Below are 14,102 nucleotides of genomic sequence, written 5' to 3'. Positions count from 1 at the left end.
AATGCTCCAAGACAGAGGGCAATGGAAACGCAGTAAGCCCTCACACTTCCTCTACCAGCAGAAGGGACGGGACAAAAAGCAGGCAGACCGCAAGGGAACCAGGCGCCCTGCCTTTACAAGGTGAGATGCGACAGCTTCAGGGGGTGTTATGAGCAAGCACAGCTGTCATGATTTCAAATGGCACAGTAGGAGAGGAACAAAGACGTCAAAAATTCTCTGAGACCCGTGAGGTCCACGTGGAGCCATTAGTCTTCAGATCGCTTGGCTTCGGCGCCGTTTTACAGGGTGTTTCTATGATATTTTCCATCTCTTTCCAATTTATTTGCTCCCAGCAGAGCCCACGCACTCCAAGTCACTGCGTACTGTCCTCGCAGCTCCGTATTGGCCATTTTCTCACCTGTAAGTGCTTAGAGACACAAACCTGCATTTTGGGAAAAGGAGCACAACCCTTCTTTTTTTGCTGCAGACAACCACCAACCCAGGCAAATGACGAGTACGCTCGGCACGGTGGCTGCAACAGGACAAGCTCTCTCCTTCCAGGCACCAGCGCAGGCTCTGAGAGCCCAAAGAACTCGACTGAACCGGTACCCACAACGGTGCTGGGACCTCCCAATTCATAATGCTGTTTAACATCATTGTCACGTGTCAGACTGTACATCACGTTCAAACAAGAAGAAAGCAGCAGGCCTTGGCCAATTACATGCAAGTCTACGGTGGTGAAAATTTCCCCTACTAAAACATCGTATGCGTTGGGTTTTTTTGTTTTTAAGGAAAAGTGACGAACAGTCCAGCATGTGGAGCAAAGAGAGCCCTGCAGTGAAGAGATGCCAGCCTCCAAGGGAAAGCGAGATAAGGTGTCCTTACTGGAGTGATTCCACCACACCGTGTCCAACAGCTCTAATTAAGCTGTCAACAGCGATGGCCTTCCCCACCTTTGTACTCCTGGAACATGATCAGTGATCTCTGAAGACAGATAGGAAGGGCCACAAATCCCGTTGACATGTTTTGGCATAGCTTTGTTGCGTTCAGCAGAGCTATGCCAGTGAATGCAGGCTGACTCGCGATTGCTATACACAAAATAGAAAATCCTCTAAGGTACTTAGTGCCCTGGCTATGTTTCCCTGCCTCAGCAGTTCACTAATATTTACTGACTCATTTCCCCTGCCAGCCCTTCCTACACTCTCTTCTGGTCCAGAAGAACACGCTCATACTAAGGTCAAGGCCACCAGCAGGAAAAGTCATCACACCCCTGCAAACCAAAAGCTGGGAGCCCCTCAGGACGAGGATTGAGTTACACAGAAACCAGAAGCGTTCCCCAGGACAGTCTGCAGATCGGGGGAGAAACTCCTGGCTCAGGGCACCAGCCATCCCGCAGGATTTGCCTCAGTCCAGCCTGCGGGATGCTCATCCAGCTGCTGCTAGACCAGCACCAGCTGCGGGGGGGAGGGGGTCTGGAAATGGGGAGCAAGAGCCCCACGACCCCACTTCAGCCACCTAACCAGGTGGCTGGTCTTCTGCTGCTCTCAGGGGATGCAGAAGATGATTCAGAGAGCGATGTAACTCGAGTTTCTGCTGCCCTGAAGAACATTCGGGAAGAGCCCCTGACTGCAGAGGGCCCACAGAGATGAGGTCCCCGTTGTGCAGGTTGCACTTGAGCTATAGGAACACCCATTTTTTCTGTCCCAGAAACTTAAGGTCACAGCCCGGTCCTGGTTTTAAAGTTAATGGTATTCAACCGGGTCTGACTGGCTGAAGGGACACAAAGCCCCATGCATCAGAAACACACATCTCCTGGTGAATGTGTAACACAGAAGGGGGAACATTTATATTTTCAGCATCACAAGAGTATTAAAAGGACTTACAAGAAATCAAATATCAAAATAAAGATGTTAGAACGCGAGCTCCAGAAAGGCATTTGGAAATCCAACACACGCTTCCTTGTGAGCTTATGCCACGTACGGTCAGGGCAACCTCTGACCCTGGAACCTGAACCCTCTCTGCCGTAAACACCAGTTCCACGCTATCACGCCAGTGATGCTCTTACTGTCTACTTTCTCCCTCCTGCCATGCCAAAATTTCTAGTGAAGTGGTTTTAAACCACTGGACCTGCCTCTCTTTTTTTATTCCAGACCGACTCTGCAGTGAGCAGCCCGGCAAAGACCATTGCCCAGCCTCTGAGTGCTGGTCCTGGTGATGAGGATGATGAGTTAAGAGCGTGCCCTGAGCAGCTTTATTTCCTTTTCTCTGCTTCCTTCCTGGGTGGAATTACTCACTTCCTCGGCAGGAAAAATCATTACAGGACGCACTTTTCTGAGTTCATCTGAGGTTATTATCTGCTCGCTGACAGTGGGTTATTAGGCATCCACAGAGTTTCCTCTGGCACAGTGGGGTTGCTCTCCTGTGTTGCAGGCTTTTGAATAGGAAGAATAAAGATTGGTTGGTAGACACACTTTTTTTTTTTTTTTTTTTTAAAAACCTTTGCTTCAAGCATCAAAGTGCAAGGAAGGTATACGCAGCCTCTTTACAGAACAAAAGATGACTAGCTGTGGGAGAGATTTTCCTATATTGTAGGTCAATTACAATCAAAAGCGCCTTTACAATGGAGTTGGACACGGCTAGCTTTCATTCCCTTGACGGCAAGGCAGGTCAGATCCCAAACGCTTTGTTGGTTTGCCTGCCTATTACTTAAAATGAAAGCTGCTTTTCTATGGTGAGGGTAGGAGCGCACCTCCAAAGCCTAATTCAGAAAAGATCAGAGCTCCTCTATGCAACTGGGCCGACAATTAATAATATATCACGGGGAGCGTCTGCTTTTCTGCCTTGATGGTGACATTTATTTCTACACATATGTTCAGATAAACCTTTGTTTGATTCAAGAGAAGATTCTACTTTGCTCTCAACATCTCAAAAGCAACGTTTAAAGTTAAATATTTCCCCAGCTGGATGGGGCCGCTGTGTTTAGGGGAAGGAGCCGGGAGCTACGCAGCATCTGCCTCCCATGTCAAGCAGTGCAGCCTGGAGGGGGAGGTGGGAATATGGGGCCCACGAGGATAATGCTGCCTCTGTCTTCTGCAATAAGAGCATAAAATCATCTTATATACTAATATTTGCACATCCCTAGCCTGACTCAGGCGCAAATCTGAATACATATTGCAGCTTCCCTGCACAGCTGGGAAGTAGATCCTGCCATGCCTGTTTTGCAGAGAATTACACTAGAGCAAACACAAGAGAGGAGGAAAGCCAGCCACAGAATCCGAAAGTCTCAAGTTCTGGCTCTCCGCTTCAAACCTTATAAGTGCCATCACTTCACCTGTGCTGGCACTTTGCTTTCTCCTCTGAGGCTGATGCTGCGACATCCCTTGCGGGATCCCACCGGTCCTGTACCCGAACGCTCACCCTTTGGCTGAATGAGGGAGCAGACGAAGGGGAGGACTGCAGAGACCTCTAACCTCTGGCAGGGGTATCTCAAGTGCAGGGAGTCTTAGAAATAACAGAGCTAGTACCTGACACACACACCTTTCCAAAGTAGTTGAGGAGTCGCGCCCCTTGACGAGTGAGCTGCTGAACGAATCCCGCGCTCGGCTGCGGTTCGGGGTGAGGAGCGGGGGACGGCCAGGGAGCACACTCCAACCAGGGACCGCGCGCTGCCGGGCAAAATTCACTGCCTGCTGGAGCACAGCACCGAAGCCCAATTTCTCAGCCTGCGTGCAATTAGTCAAAGGCCGCCTCTTCCAAGGAAGCAGCTCTCACGAACGCTGAGTAAGACCAGCTAGCCGGCAAATTAGCCATCACCGGCACGTTCAATCACACAGACAGCAATTACTGGCTTTTAGAATGAAAAGTCCACTCAGGGCTTGGATTACAGCTCTCCAGAGCTTCTGCCAATGGCACCATTTGAAACACCAGTTTGGGCTTGATTTTAAATGTTTAGTAGCATTTGGCAACCAGATAAATGAATGTGACTCTGAAAACCCTTTCATGCTGTGATGAGGAAATTCTCCAAAGACAGAAAGCAACACACAGCGCTTCCTGGGAAGCCAGAGAAGAATCCTTCTGACACACAGCTAAAATAAATAAAAATAAAAAACCAGAAGCAAACAACAAAAAAATCCCAGTTCTTTTTAAAGACATATTTATAGCATTTACTGCAGGCACAGGACTTAAATGAGCACCCTCAGCCAACAAACCAATACTGACAGCAGCAAACAAAGAATCTCATCCGAACAGCTTGATACTTACGGTAGACACAGCCGGCATCCCCTCCAAGCTGGGACCATCCCGGGCAACACCTGTATGCGGTCTGGTATTTCACCTTGTACACCTGCCTGTAGCCCGTGTAATACGCAGTTCTGAAACACAACAAAATGAGACAGCACCCAGGCAATGTTAATTCCTGCAGAACAAGGAAACTGGAAAGAAGAGAAGTTGTAACTCTAACTGTGGATGTAAATAAAATGAGGAATTTGGTTTTCAAACGTGCTGACATTTTTTTCCACCCGGGCTAGCAATGATCGCTGATGCTAAGCAAATGCTTCTTAATTTACTTTAATCGGGAACACGAGAGACTGGAGTGTCCAGGTCCTCATAACACCGCTGGCTCCTTTCTCCTTTTCTAAAGTATTTCACGGCTCTGAGCTCCTCTCCTAAACTACTTGTTAACAAAGGAAATTAAAATTTTAAGAGCAACAGGTATTTCAGTCCAGCTTTAGTGAGCATGAGCAGGTGTCTCCAAGGGGCTGGTGAGCTAAAAAATCGTCAGAATCCCAACGGGAATATCAAGCTACTCAAAAAGCTCTCCGTGCAGTTGTGTTTTACGTAGCAAGGCTGGTTAAGGCTGGCAGAACTGACTCCCTGATGGAAAGGGCTTTCACCTCCTCGGTTCTCCTTCCACTGTGCCCTGCAATAACTCTCAGCTAAACATCGATGAGCCCAGCGCCGCAGCCAGCACCACGCCAGCCGCGCCACACGTGTGACCACATCTCTCACATCTTCTAGAAAAAGCTCGAAGCCCTCTCCAGCCCAGCACGGTACCGGGATGCGACAGCGCTCAGGCAGAAGCTGAAGGTCCCGTTAACAACTCCTACTCGTTACTTTCAGGGTGGGAGTTGGGGTACTAAAGCAGGGATTGATCTGAAGCATAAATAAATAAAAGCGACACTTCTTTCCTGGAAATGTGATGTTGTGTATATGTGAAAATCGAAACACGGATAAAACTTCTGAAGCCGATTTTTAAAAAGCTCCTTTGGCAGAACATGAAACTACTCCACCAAAGCAAATCAGACAAACGACAACAAATATTTGGCACAGCAGATGTGTTGTACATGTCCACCGAAAATATTTATCCTAACTCAGTCTAGTTGTTTGATTTCATCTGAGTGTTTCTGCAAAAACCCTAAATAACGGTGAACCATTTATTCCCATGAAGGAAACCTTCGGCTCCTCTTCGGTGCCAACCAGCATATGGAAGCACAGCTGAGAAAAATAAAAGCAGATACCAATTTTTTTTTGTATGAGCTGTTAACAAATGATGAAGGAAATACTCGTGTTCCAGAAGCAGCTGAGAAAGCAATTTACGGTCTCTCAGGCACCAGAACAGCCAGCGATCAGGCACGCATCCATCTGGATCCTCTTGGTACCAAGGGCTATCCCCCAGCCCAGGGCTTTAACGTGGTGGGCAGGGTGCATTAGGAAGCACAAGAGGACACGAGGGGTGCAGGCTGCTGCTAACGCAACAAGCGTTCGCTGCATGGGCCGGTCTGGAAAACACCATCCTTTTCATCCAAAATGAGAAAGACTGCACGGCAGCAAGCGGCCTCCTCCTTCTGCCCTGCGTAAGCTCAGGAACGAGGAGGAAAAGGTATTCCGAGAAATAGTAATGTAGGAGGGCTCAGGACTAATCCTGGCCACCTTTCTGCCCCCAACAGCCCCAACCCTGCACAGCCTCATCTCCACGAGTCTTGGTGAGCTTGACCGGACACTTCACACCCTTAAGTCAGCCCAAGTGGGGTCTCAAGGAGATGCAAATATTTTGACAGCCTCTGTTGCCTGCGGATATCTGGATGCCGCAGACTGGAAAGAACCTCATAGGAGATATTTTATCTTCAACGTTTCTGTTTTCTTTTGTGTTTTAAGGAGTCCCTGGCACAGAAAATGTTGAATGAGCCAGAACTAATGGAACCCAGGCTTAACAATCCTGCTGTGTCCTGCTGCTGAAAATGTACTGCCAGCCCCTCTGGGACAGGGCCGTCGTTCCTCCAAGTGTCGTTACTGAGGGCTGAGCAAAGCTACCTTCTGTCGTTACCTAATTCGGGAAAGTTACACAACCAGTAGCAAAACCAGCACGTTACCAGGAACAGCGACAAGCGCAGCCCTGAGGACGCTCAGCTCCTCTGCGGAGGAGCAGACGCTGGCTCTCTGAGCGAGCAGGGCTCATGTCCTGGGGGTGCGGAGCAAGGTTTGTTATTATTTTTAGGAAACGCTGCAATCCAGCACTCTAGGTGCAGGTACAAGTCCTATAAAAACAAATGCTACTGGTTTTGGAAAGCACAAACTCAGCAGACAAGCACCCCCTTCGGCCACCCCCCGACCCTACCTGCCCCAGGTCATCCTCCTTCCTCTGCCCACCTCCCCTAAACTCCGCTTACAGTTTAGGCAGAGCAACGGGACTGCAGCAGTGCCCGCAGTGCCCCAAGCGTGCCCGGGAATGTTAGGAAGATAGCTCTAACGCTTACGAACCCTGCACGTCAGCGGCTCGTGCTTCAGCCCCCGCAGACCGCCGCTCCTCGCCAGGCAGCAGCACTGAGCACCGGGGCAAGGAAGAGCAGATGCTGGATTTTCCTCGTTGCGTCCACGAGCTCAAAGGCACCGAGGCCAATTTCAGGCCAGCCCTGCGAGTGTCAGATCCTGAAGCTGTTCGTACGCTTGCTGAGCCCCGTGCTGCCGGAGCTGGGTCCAACTGGAGCAGCTCCAGCGGGCGAGACAGAGGCTGCGTAGCATCCCCGTGAATGCCGAAACCGCGCGCTCCGCTGCCCTCAATTGCTCAGCACAAGGGAGCTTGGCAGGAGATCTTCCATCTATCGGAATAAGCTTGCTGCGATGGGAACTCCCCAAAGAAGTTTAGAGTGAGGGGATACAGGACAAAATCGTGCCTGAGGAAAGTTCTGCTGATAGTCCTTTTACTGTCCAGCTTTTAAAATTCCGTGGGTGAAATCCCTCACAGCACCTTTAGGCTTCACCTCTGTATTTTCATCAGGAATGGAGTTTTAGCACTCGGCTGTTCCGATATTTATAACAAAGCGTGACAGAAAGTTTTTTCTTTTCGGTTCCTTGATTTACAATGTCAAAAACACACATTAAAGAACGAAAGGGACAGCTGGGTCTGAAGAGTTCCCAGCCTTTGAAGTAGAAGCAGACAGGGCACCTATCATTTCAAAGTCCTCTCTTAAAACATGGTCATAAGACGGACTCTGTTTGCTCCTTTATTACCGCTACACAGATATCATCACCAAGATAATTACTGGCAATTACAGGTTAGGAGGAATTCCTAAAGTCAAGACTTAAAAGCTGTCTCTAGTCCAAGATGCTTCTGTGAAACTACTACTATCATTATTATTTTGTAAAGGCTTGTAACTGCCTAATGAGGCCGGAAAAGCAGGTGGAGTACAGAAGAAGATTGGGCACGTTGCAGGTTGGCTGCTGTGTAGGTAAGAAAAGTGCATTCATTATTTGCACTGCTGCACATGTTCACAGCCCTCCCTCTGCAACCCCTCCTTGCTTGGTCTCCCAGCTCCCAGTAAAGGCCAGTCGGCGACTCAAGGGATACGACGATTAGCTGAACGACCACATCAAGTTTTGTGCTCAGAGTACATTCGAACTCCTTTCTTGCCCATGCAAGCCTAACTCTGCTGAGCTGTACGCTCTTCTGAGGTGGGCCTGAGCACTGTCCTGCTCACGGTGTGAAGGGAAGCCCAAGACCCCGCAGAAAAGCCTGCTAAACACCACCAGGTCAGCAGTCACCCGTCCTCACAGAGCATCGCTTGCACGGTGGCCACATTCATTATTTTTTTTTAGACCGTGCACAATAAACCTCACTTGGACCCAGCTACTGCCTTCGGCTCTGTAAAACTACAGAGGCATTGAGATGCCTCTGCTTTGAAGCCGAGACATCTAAAGATACAAGAATAATGCACGCGGTGTGATTAAGTCATTTCATTAGCATGGCACGATCATAGGAAACAGATGTAGTACATTGTCAGAAGACTAGAAACATCTAACCACAATGACAAAGCTTCTTTTGAACAAAAGCGATACTTCTTCCCATCGGGAATTCCTTAACAGCTTAAAAACTCTTCGCGTCACAAAGATGCCAGGTAGGGTCAGAAACCCCTCCGGCTAGATGCACATAGAGTTTACAAAATCTCTCGTAGTCTCCTGGTTTTAGCCAAGAAAAATATCTAATAAAATAGCTCTACTATTTACAGCTAATTTGTGGGTTCAGAGCCACGTCTCTCTCTGCACGTAGCTCTCCATTTACATGGACCCCTAAACGAACTGCTTTGTTACCCTAACGCCAGACCCGCAGAAGGCCAGGTACCAAGTGCTGGGTACTTTCTCCTCTCTCCCTGGAGAGCTGCCGGGGATTGAGGAGAGCCACAGCCATGTTGTCTGGTCACCAGGACTCCTCAGAGGGTACCAAGCAGTTATCGAACCCGTTTCCCGTGCCAAACTACAGCCCGGGCAGCAGGATTGGCACACACATGGCTCTTCCCAGCCCTCACCTCCTGCGCCCAGACCCTGCCGGCTGCGCGGCCGCCGCCGGCACGATGGGGTCTCCCCTTTGCAGACGCAAAAGCGAGCGACAAGCTCCCTTCCCTGCTGCTGCTGGCGAGAAGGAATCAACTTCCATCACGCGAGGAGCAAAGCAAGCTCGAAGGAAGAACACGTACCTCCGCTCGTAGCCCGTGCACCACCGCTGTCCTCCGCAGTCCTGCTTCCACACTTTGACGGTGCGGGTAAAGGCCTGGGCGCACGGCTGCCGGTGCCCCACGATCGCCAGCTCCTGCTCCGCGCAGACGTTTGGCCTGGCACAGAGAAACAGAGGTGTACGGGGGTCTGCGCGCTGCTGCGAGAAGAGCGCAGTGCCTCCGCCGCTTAAACAGGCGCCAGCTACGGGCAACTTCATTTCCTTACTGAAAGAGCAGGAAGATCTTATGCATATACAGCGTTTGCCTCTCATTTAATGAAATCAGTGCGCGGAAAAGAAATCTGCCAGGTCAGGCAGCCACAAGCAGTTGTCAAGTGCAGCCTATCCACCTCCCCCAAAAACTCTTGGATGTGATGCTCTTGGGAACAGATAGTGTGTTAACAGCGTGGCACTGGCAGCAACAAAACATACAGTATAATCATATCATCTGCGTTTCTCAGAAGCATGTCATTAGGCCTTCGTGAATCAGTTAAACCTTGGAGAACTACGAGGTGACCATCACAAACCCATATTTATAGATGGAAAATTGCCACAGAGAGAGAGGACACGTTGAGTAATCCCGCGCCATGAGTCGGTGGCAGGCACGGGAAGCCTGCTCCACCCTGAACCCCCTTCTCGAACCTCCAGACCCGCGGCCGGCGACGAGGCTCAGAAACAGTAACAGAAATCTACAGCAATGCTGTTTTATAACATTGCAACATAGCAAACTTCAGTGAGATAGGGAAGCTGCTGACATTTCGTACCTCTAGGTCCTGGGTCGCTCTACAGTCCACTCGAAAAATGCAGCAGTGCTTTTCCACTGATATGTTAAGGCTAAGTTTTAGCCTTAAAACAGAGAGGATGGATCAGAAAAGAGGCAGCAGCCTACACGACGTGGTAGTACAATAATTGCTGTCTGTCCATTCTGTCTGTTCTCAGTTAACAAAGGAAGCGTATGTTTTCTTCGCACCTAGGGGCCCATTTTTCCTGACTGTTGTCATTGCGAGCACCAATGATAGCTGCATCTTCTGACAGCATTTGGGAAGAAAAATTATTCTGCTACTAGAAATGATACATCATTTTATTAATACTGCTTTAAATCAGAATTCAATTTGCTGTCTTAGATGCTTTCTCACTCATTCAGAGCTAAGGGCTGCAAGACTAATTCCAGTAAGTAAAGTGAAAACATATAAATCAGTGAGTCAGAAAATAAGGAAAATACCATTTGCACTTACTTTCTTTTCTAATCCTACCTCTCCTTCACCGAATACATAGTTTTAATTAAAAATGAAGAGGGAAACATTTGGCCCTGAGTTAATAAGTTATGAGCCATTTGTTATTTGGAACTGCTTCTGTTGCTTGCAATTCTTCAAAAGGGACCGAGAGTTTTCACAAAGGTACTTTCTATAAAACAAGTTAAGCTAAATCATTTGGACGTGGTGAAGCATAGAGATCGCAGCTGGCATCTGACTGCTCCAAGACGTTCAATTACACCGCTGTTACAGCAAGCCTGGCAGTGCCTTTGGGATTAATGGCATGTTTCCTTCCCCCTCTAGCTTTGCTCTAAAATCCCCTCTCGTCGTCCCCACATGCGGCCACCGCCGAGCTGTTTGGCTTGCAAAGCTCCACACACATCGCTTCACCAATACAACAGTCCCCGGCGCTAATGGAGACTGTCAGAGCAGCTCTTTTATTCCGTGAGTGTCTCCGTACACAGAGAGCTGCGAGCTGACACGGAGAGCGGTGTTTCCCTACCCCCGGACCTCCTCTGCTGTTAGCCTGCAGGCGCCTCACCTCCGAGCTGTCTGCGCGTCCAGAAACACAACTGAAAGGAACCCCAAGGACGAGGTTGGCAGCGGCACCGTTTTGGTGTCATTTATTACAGCGAAGAAAGGTTCTTGCGTGCCCCAAAGAGCGGTGGTGTGTGTAACGGGCACCGTCAGCAATGCCCTATGGGAAGTGACAGCACTGCCCAGGCGCTGGCGTCTTCTTTTCTCTGACACTTTGGCACACATCTCATCTCCAGTGTCTCATCCAAGAAGTCCTAAAAGTGCTTGTCAAGGCAGGAGCACAAAATCTCTGACACAGGGAGAAAAGCCATCTTCTTCCAAAACCTTTGTCTGCTGAAAAGGACCCCTTTTCAACCGAAAAGTTAAAAACATCGGGGAGAGTAGCTTGGCGTTCACACACCATGCAACACTGGGCTCATTTACAAAAAAGAATCAGAGCAATCCCCTGCATGGAGAGATCATCTTCTGGCAGGAGACCAAATTTGCAAGGAAGTTTCCCAAGGAAGCCAAACGATTAACACCAAACTGTAACTGTAAAATTTAATTAAAAAGAAAGAACTACATCATGCTGCTAGAGTAACAGCCAAAGGGGGAATGAAACATGCAGTAAGAGCGATACATGAAGTGCAATAAAAATAGCAGGTCTGCGAAGAAAGGTCAAACTCTTTACACAGCAATCGCCTCTTGCACTCACACAATAGCACCATTTCAGTTAAAAACAGTGAGTTACCTCCTGCAAGCAAAGACCATCCAGATTTTCAAATTTCTATTCCCCTTGACATACATCTGGTACTAGATAAAGAAACACAGACCAGCCCTCCCTCCCCTTCCCTCTCTCTGCTCCTCCCTTCACCCTTGATTTTAAAATACTGTATTTAGCTTCTGCTGTTCAGTTCCCTCCCCTATAAAAAACACTCTGGTATTCTTTTCTTGCTACTTACATATGGGGCTGAAGTTTGTTCCCAGAAGCAAGAGAAGATATTCGCAATGCCAGGATGAATGACAGTGCCACAGCATGAAATTCCATCGCAACAGCTCCTCTCTCCCCCCGCAAGGCGCTTCCAGTGGTGCCAGAGAATCTCACAGCCTTCTCAAGCACGACTTGCGAGTCCCTGTTCCTCAAAGGAGGACACTCCTGGCTGGCTCCTGCTCCCCTCTTGCCGGTGTCTCTCTTTCTTGCAAAGGACAACGCTATCGGAGCACACGGGAATTCTTGCACGGGGAGAGCAGATTTATCATTCCTAGATGCTTCCTCCCATATGGGTTCAGTTCAGCAAGTTTCTTCAGTCCACGGGAAATGATTATAGTGCAGTTTGTCGCTGGGTTTTTCCCAAAACCAAACCTGGCTTCTTAAGCTCATTTCCTCGTAGTGAAGCGTACTGAAGTGATTTTTCCTTCTGGCATTTGCTTCTTGACAAAGCCCAAAGACCTGGTGGCTCACAAGACCTGGGTTCTGCCCAGCAACGAAGCCCCATGTGGGTTTAGCCGATTTGGAGTTGCGATCCACTTCGCAAGGCAATATAAAAATCAGCACTCGGCAAGGGAAAGGAAAAAGAAGGGGTGCTCTCCTGCGCTCCGAGAAGCCCACCTCCCTGAGGGCTTTTCCAAAAGCAGGCAGAGTGCTCGTTTACCCCATCTGCGTAGGTGAAGCCATCCTCCTGCTACAGCTCCCCACCTTCCTCCAGAATCGGGCTCGAGTAACTCCTGCGTGCGCGTGCACGCACACTAAGAGCAGCTCCCCTGCATTTCAAGGGAGCAACAAAACTTTCCTCCTGCCTTTCCCAGGTCTAGCTCCTTCCCCTCACATGCTCTCTTGTTTCTTTTCTTGCTGACAGTCAGAAATCCCTCCCACCAGCTGTGGCCAACCCCGACAAGAGGAGGGGGGGAAACCCTGCAGAACAGTAGCAGAAATGATTCGGGTTTGTTTCTCGAAAGACAGCTCTTTTGCACTACCCAAGGCCAGCTCCGTAGACACCACCCAAAATCCCCTTCCCAGCAGCTCTAAAAATATCCCACAGAGATTTAATCTTTCCTATGCGCTCTAACAGGTAACAAAATTGATCACTTCCCAAGGAAATTCTGCCGTGCATGTAAAACAGACAGGGACACATCCGACCTGCGCTCGGCTGCTAGAGCGCTGTTAAACGACCTGTTCCCGGCACGGCTGGGGAATACACTGGGCAAAGAGGGAGTTGGGGAACAAGATTAAACTGCTATCTGCCTTTTCCCACCGAACTCCCCACTATATAGGCAATCAGCACAAAAAGAGCCGTTGACAAGGATTTTGCTGCAGCTGGGTGACAGCCCGCCGGCCCCTGTGAAATGAGAAAACGGAGAGAGAAGTGCCCAAGCCTAATTCTCAGATGGTTCGCTGCTGAGTTTCCTCTTCCAAAAAAATGCCACGAGTATCACCAGTTGTTATTACCAGTCTCAGCAGCAACGGTGAGGACCGAGGGGCTTACAGAGGGCTGAGCTGTCTCCTGCCTCCCTTCCTGGAAGGACGGGCACAGGGCAGCCGACGCAGCAGGATGGGGAAGAGGAGAGCGGAGCAGGGATGCTGCACCAAAACTCTTTTGCCTCAAGAACCCGCTGGCAAACTCTCTCACCAATGGCGAGGAGGAATCAAAGCAACAGCTGGAAGACCCAACCTTTGGCAAATACTGATTTCTGTGAGGGAAGCAAGGTAAAGAAGGTTTGGGTGGTCTCAGTGCCCACGCCATGCACATGTTTTGCCCCTGGAATACAATCATTGCATTGAGACTAAAGTCAGCAATGAGCCATGCCCAGAAGTTGGTAGCTCCTGGAAGAAACCGAGGCAGCTGCTTTTCACACCTTAACCCTTCCAAAGTGACAGCCGTTGCATAAATCATTTAGGTCAGAGAAAAGAGCAGGTAAGAAGAGCTAATGTTTCCCCTTCAAGGTAAATATCTGCCAAGCCTAACAGGTGGGAAGACAACATCTTTCATTCTTCCTAGAGAAGCAAGGCAACTACATAAAGATGTTTTATAATGATGGAGCGAGCTCCAGGATAAATTCAGGCCTCTGTTTTCCTGTCAGGACTTCAAAAGTTAGGACTTTTCTTACAGTAGGAAACCCTAAGACTGCCTCCAGTTAAGTCTTTTGGCGCTAACTTACTACCGCTACCCAGAAGCTTTCTTTACACTTAGCTCACCCTCTGTTTGGGTCCAGCTGTGGCAAACACAGTGCTGGCTATGCAGTCCCTGGACTTCCAAGACGTCCAGATGAAACCTCAGGACCTGGCGAGGCACCAGTCGCTCCCAGCCCTGGCCAAATGCCCGCTGGCAGGGCGGTGGGAAAGGTAAAAGGGATCCTGTCCTCCAGCCCAGCAG

General features: G+C 49.3%; 1 protein-coding gene across 5 annotated transcripts in view; it reads right to left on the bottom strand.

Moving 5' to 3' along the window:
• The window catches only part of MEGF6 (multiple EGF like domains 6), a 125,577-nt gene extending 112,327 nt beyond the window's left edge, over nucleotides 1-13,250 (bottom strand). For all 5 annotated transcript variants that reach the window (XM_030017715.2, XM_041124288.1, XM_041124290.1 and 2 more), the window contains exons 1-3: nucleotides 11,694-13,250; nucleotides 8,946-9,080; nucleotides 4,240-4,349 (exon numbers count right to left, since the gene is read on the bottom strand). In XM_030017715.2, the coding sequence (XP_029873575.1) occupies nucleotides 4,240-4,349; nucleotides 8,946-9,080; nucleotides 11,694-11,779 (331 nt within the window). In that variant the 5' untranslated portion in view covers nucleotides 11,780-13,250. The remainder of the gene's footprint in view (nucleotides 1-4,239; nucleotides 4,350-8,945; nucleotides 9,081-11,693) is intronic.
• Between the last annotated feature and the right edge of the window lie 852 nt (nucleotides 13,251-14,102).

Source organism: Aquila chrysaetos, chromosome 6 (assembly GCF_900496995.4).
Source record: "Aquila chrysaetos chrysaetos chromosome 6, bAquChr1.4, whole genome shotgun sequence".
NCBI classification, from domain to species: Eukaryota; Metazoa; Chordata; class Aves; order Accipitriformes; family Accipitridae; genus Aquila; species Aquila chrysaetos.
This window is presented reverse-complemented; position numbering and strand designations above follow the sequence as displayed.